At 39.1% G+C, this 5687-nt stretch overlaps 1 protein-coding gene across 2 annotated transcripts in view; it reads right to left on the bottom strand.

Moving 5' to 3' along the window:
- Positions 1 to 1079: 1079 nt before the first annotated feature.
- The window catches only part of LOC117934936 (transmembrane protein 272-like), a 7001-nt gene continuing 2393 nt past the window's right edge, over positions 1080 to 5687 (bottom strand). The window contains exons 2-5 of one of the 2 annotated variants that reach the window (XM_034856955.1): positions 4668 to 4753; positions 2906 to 2956; positions 2554 to 2760; positions 1080 to 1900 (exon numbers count right to left, since the gene is read on the bottom strand). In XM_034856955.1, the coding sequence (XP_034712846.1) occupies positions 1692 to 1900; positions 2554 to 2760; positions 2906 to 2956; positions 4668 to 4731 (531 nt within the window). In that variant the 5' untranslated portion in view covers positions 4732 to 4753 and the 3' untranslated portion in view covers positions 1080 to 1691. The remainder of the gene's footprint in view (positions 1901 to 2553; positions 2761 to 2905; positions 2957 to 4667; positions 4754 to 5687) is intronic. The other variant, XM_034856956.1, reaches the window with a different exon arrangement.

The raw sequence follows: 5687 nt of genomic DNA, 5'->3' as shown, positions 1-5687 counted from the left end.
GCTGTCGTCAGAATATGTGACCGTAATGTAACTTAGCAGAAATCACCTGTAACAACAACCAGACCATTTAAGGTGACTTACTTTATCTTAATACTGTATGTATAGACAAAAAACACTAATCACTCCGGTCAACACACTTTTGTCTTGTCTTAAGCACAAGAAGTAACATATTTTGACAGCTGTCGTCAGAATGCAAGTGTCCTGAATGTTTACAATTGTAGGCCTACTTAGAACTGTCTACTTGTAATCCCATCAATCAGGATTTTGATACCAGGTGAAACATGGCTTCTCTTTTTTCTCATCTTTATGTTTATATGCCTTCCTCTTATGTCTGCCTGCTGTAAAGAAATAGGGGATGAGTTATGCAAAACATTTGAACCCCTATCATTTCTCACTCTTTATTTTGCCATATTTATCCCTTTCCCATTTTTTCAGCTATTCATACAGTTTCATCTGCTTTTGATGCCGACATGGTCCTGTGGTTGGGACTTTTCTGTCGCCGTGGAGGGGAGGCCGTGGACTCCCAGTTTTTTCCACTCAAACGTTTTAATGAATTGTAAGCATTACATTTTCAAAGAACATGCTCATGCAGCACACTATGTGAGAGCTTAGAGTCTCATAATTCGCAAAGGAGGTGGAAAGGGAGGTGGAGGGTGGGAACAACAGTTGAGGGAGAAACGGATTTTGAAGCAGGGTTGTGATTCTGTGATTGCCCCTTTGGCAATTTGTGTATGATTCTGCTTGGTTTAGCAGGAAGGTGAACGCCTTCACCAGCTGATACAGTTTAGGTAGAGAGCATTGATCACCTGGAAGAATTTACACTGAGCTAGATTACTATCAGGAGAGACTAGCTGCAGATTTACGACTGTTATACACACCATGATAAAATGTGACAAAATGTTTATTTACAGCTGAATTGATTTAGGAGAACATCGATTAATAGTTAGGTCTTCCTGAAAGACTTTAGGCTGAGCTAAATTAGTTAGTATAAAACATAGCAGTAAAAACCTCATCGGATACAGTTTGATCTGTAGACAAATTTTAGTGTAGTGATTAAAGAAGGAACACATGGACAACCATCAAAAATGTTGGAACCTCCAGGAAACAAACCAATGAATTATACATAATAAAGTATTGCATATAGGCTTATGATGTATGAGAAACTACTGTCTATTACAGTAAAGTGCTTGATAACTATCTTGACTTCTTACAAAACTTGACAAATTGTCAACAATCATGAGCATTAAAATACCAAAAAAAGAGTAACATCAAGTCAAAATTAATTCACTAAAACCGACATTTTACCATATAATTCTTTACTCTGCATCAAGTTTAAACCCAATCCCTGGCTCAACATGTAAACAATACGTCAGCATATTTTTTGGACAAAAAGTGAGAGAAGATTACAACAAAAATAATGTATTGCAGGTTCTTCTCAATGAGGAAGAAAAGGATCAGCATTGAGAAAACAAACAATTATAATCAGTGTAAAAGGTACAGCATCTTGGAGTTAGGCATGTATCCACTGGGGCTGCCAAAACAAAGGTTGTGCAACTAGAAGTGCCATTATTAAACATAATAGGTGTTAGGATATGACATATTAGTCTTGTGTTGCAATGTATGAACCTTTAGCAGCCAACCCATTGTTTTCTGCCTCATGAGATGCATCCTGTTTCCTCATTTGTTTGTCCCTAGACATTGTCGTCGGGGTCGGCTCGGCCACACAGAAAGAAGCAGAAGAGCACGCAGCAGCCGCCCACCAGGAACAAACCCAGAAGGATGTAGACCAGGGTGGTGGTCCAGAAGGCAAACAGGTACAGTGTCCGGTCGCAGTAGGGATCCACATTGGTTGTGTTCTTGTTGTAGTTAGGCTCATAAATAGAGTATATCCACACATTACCTAGAAAATAAAGAAACTCCAGAAAATGAAATACATTGTGTATATAACCGTCTAAATGTATTCACAGATATTACAATATTAATAATAACTTTAAATAAATCTAACTTTAATAAACATTGCGCAATTTGGTCTTCTTAAAATTAAAAAATAAACTTCTTTTCACGTGTCATCTTTTGTGCATATGACTCCTTGATTGTTAGACTGTCACAAAAGGCTGCAACAGCACCACTACACTCTAAAACCCATTGTTTACAATGGCTTGCGTCATTTTTCATGTATACCTTAAGGGTTTGTGTGCAGCTGTGTCAATTTCAAAAGGAGTGGGATCTCCAGCAGACATATAAGGGAATATAGTGGCCGATAGATGTAACTAAAGTGTGTTGATACTCCAACAGGGGCACCTTTAGGAGGCATATTGCAGCCGGGAGAACCTGCAAATTAGTATTTATTAGGTACACCTAGCTAATGAAGTCTTGTGATCATTTAAGAGGCTGCAGTTTGTGTTGTTGTCAAATTGTTGAATATAAATTTAGAATAGTGGTTTGACTGTTTGCCAGAACAAGTATTTCCCTTGAGCTTGTTATGATTTCCCTTGCATTATTTTTGGTTGTGCTTTCTACTGTGAGCTCATAGTTAATTCTGTTTAAACTCACCAGCAATAAACCAGCCAAACAAAAAGCAAGATGTCAACGAGTTCCAGGCCGTGCAGACTTGACTGAGTGTGTTAGGGGCACTGTCTTCGGACCTTTGAGCGCAGGGCAGACAGGAGAGCACCGCCAGCACCAGGCTAAAGACTCCCACCACAATTAAATAAATGGGAATGTAGTGCTGACGCGGACAGTCATCAAGATGTACAGCGCCTTTTGGACACATGGATGATTACAGCAGATTAGTCACATTTAATGTATTCCTTAGTACAGAAAAAATTCAGACTTCCAACATTTAAAATATGAAATTTCAGTGAAACACACACACATAAAATGTCTGTAAATATGAATCACTCACCAAGTGCAATCTGCACAATGGGCATGACACATAAAAACAACTTTGAACATGCTGCAAGAAGAAAGTATAATATTAGGATATGTGTCAAAATAGGAACAACAACAAACTTATTTGCTAGCTAACAACCGCTATGGAAAAATCCAGCGAATAGATGCAACCTTAGGAGACGTGAAACAGGTGATAACCCAGGGTAACCATGTACAGTTGTGCTCATAAGTTTACATGCCGATGCTTAAGTTGACTAAAAAGAAGGAATAAAAAAAAAAAAATCATGTTCTGGAAAATTATCTGATAAAGTTGATTTTATGGAAAGTATCCCATGCCAATCTCTATGTATGGTTATGGGTATGTGATGATATGGGGCGATTTTAATTCCAAAGGCCAAGTGAACTTTAGCTAGATGCATAGTATCCTGATCCATGAAATACCTGGACTTTAATAATAAAAATCTGCCTGCCTCTATGGGAATTTAACATAGGGGTTTGTATACTTAAGCCCCCTGTATTTTAAGGAAGAACATTTATTTATTTACAACACATTTTTTATTCACAAAGAAAATTGTTTTTTAATTGAGGCAATAAGAAAACATGATTTTTTTTATTCCTCTTTTCAGGAACTGAAAGCTTGGGCATGTAAACTTATGTGCATAACTGTATTTGTGTTTAATAGACTGATGCGAACAAAAATCTATGAAATTGGTCCAGATTTGAGCGAGAACACAGTTCACACAGCTGCGATGTTACCTAATGTGGCAATTGTGCAACCACAATTTTTGTCCACTAGAAGTGATTGTTTTTGCATTAAACAGGCTCAGATTGTCATTGTATGTGTCTCACAACATTATCTATCTTACAAAGTGACTTCTTGTCCGTAGAGCAGCGGTGTGGAGAGTGGAACGCGAGTCGGGAGAAACTGGGAGTCTGTTGTTGTGGAGTAGACTACAGGAATTATACTTCTGTGTTATCTAAAACATTTTCAGTGGCATGACTCAATATTTAAATGATTTCAAGAATATGGATAAGGTCATTATAATTTGATGGCTGGCCGTATTCATTTGCGCCAGAGTAGGACATTACAGATGAAGAGCAGACATGTGGGGGGGTGGGGGTGAAGACGTCCTGTCACTATTCCAGTTGCTCACCTGCAAAGGGAAGAGAGACTGGATGACTGATGAGTTCAGTGAGCATACAGCTCTGCAGAGTCATGTTATTACAACTTCATGACAAAATGCTGAAGCAGCGGTGGCAACAATTTTGTCCACTAAGTAATGTATACAGTGGACATTAGGAAGAAGAAAAAAAAAGAAGAAATCAATATAGTACTGCGATATTTTCCATAGCAGTACTGTATAAACACAGGCGGCAAGTATCAATCTTTTATTATATACTGTATGTGTTGGTCAGTTTGTCTGCTTGAAAGTCTTATTTTTCAGCAATAAATTTAAAGTGAGATGAACAAACTGAGAAATTTTATCTTTTTAGAAAAAACAGATGTTGACAAAGTTTCCTTTTCGGGACATCATTTAAAATTGGGAAAAATTAGAAGTTGGAAAAAAGGTGGTAAATTGCAATATATAGCAGAATATTACAATATGTTTAAAATCGCAATAATATCGTATCGGGACATAAGTATCATGATGATATCGTATCAGAAGCAGTCTTGGGATTTCCACCCCTAGCGGACACACTGAAAGCACAATTACAACCTCTTTTCTGTACAAAATCTAAGCAAAATGAAACGATGATGGTTCAGTTGATCTCACCTAGTATTGGTGTTGGGGGTTGAGGAGGGCTGCGGATGTTTCGAATAAGCCCTCTGTTTGACATTATCAGTAATTAGAATTCTGACCTACAGAGGGAAGTTAAGAACAGACAGAAATGTAGACTAAAGTTACAATGTGATTAACAAGTAGAAGTCTGCATCATTTAATTCAATGTAATTTTCATCAGCCGGATGCAAGACAAAAACAAAGGATTTAAGAACTTAAACATTAGATGACAAATGTTGATCCAATTGTTCTTTTGCCACCTTGTCCGTCAAAGGCCACTTCCACTGTTTCACCCTCCTCCAAAATTAGTATCACAAACCCGCTCAACATATTTTCTGTTTTCTCAGGGACTTCACAGACAGAAGTGGAGACGATCATAAAGTGTATGAGAACCGCCACATGCTCATTGGACCCTCTCCCCACATCATTATTAAAATCCAATATTACAGCCATCAGTCCACTGATCACAGAAATCCTCAATCAGTCTCTCAAATCCGGTCAGGTTCCTCCAGCTCTCAAAACTGCAGTCATCCGCCCCCATCTGAAAAAGCCGTTACTCGACCCCGACATCCTGGCCCACTACAGACCCATTTCAAACCTGCCGTTTTTGTCTAAAATCCTGGAAAAAGTTGTTGTAGCCCAACTCCACAATCACCTTCACATCCATAACATATATGAAAAATGTCAGTCCGGTTTTCGAGCAGCACACAGCACTGAGACATCCCTTGTACGCGTCATGAATGACCTACATATGACTGCAGACCAAGGCTCAACATCTCTCCTCCTCCTACTGGACCTGTCGGCCGCCTTTGACACCGTGGACCACAACATCTTGCTCCACCGTCTCCAGTCTGTGGTGGGACTTTCTGGGACCACACTAAGTTGGTTCCAGTCTTACCTCACAGGCAGGACGGAGCATGTGGCTCTAGGACGGTTCCAATCATCACCCCACACAGTCAGCTGTGGAGTGCCACAAGGATCCGTCCTCGCTCCAACCCTTTTCACCATCTACTT

The sequence above is a fragment of the Etheostoma cragini genome, chromosome 19, assembly GCF_013103735.1.
Source record: "Etheostoma cragini isolate CJK2018 chromosome 19, CSU_Ecrag_1.0, whole genome shotgun sequence".
Classification (NCBI taxonomy): Eukaryota; Metazoa; Chordata; class Actinopteri; order Perciformes; family Percidae; genus Etheostoma; species Etheostoma cragini.
This window is presented reverse-complemented; position numbering and strand designations above follow the sequence as displayed.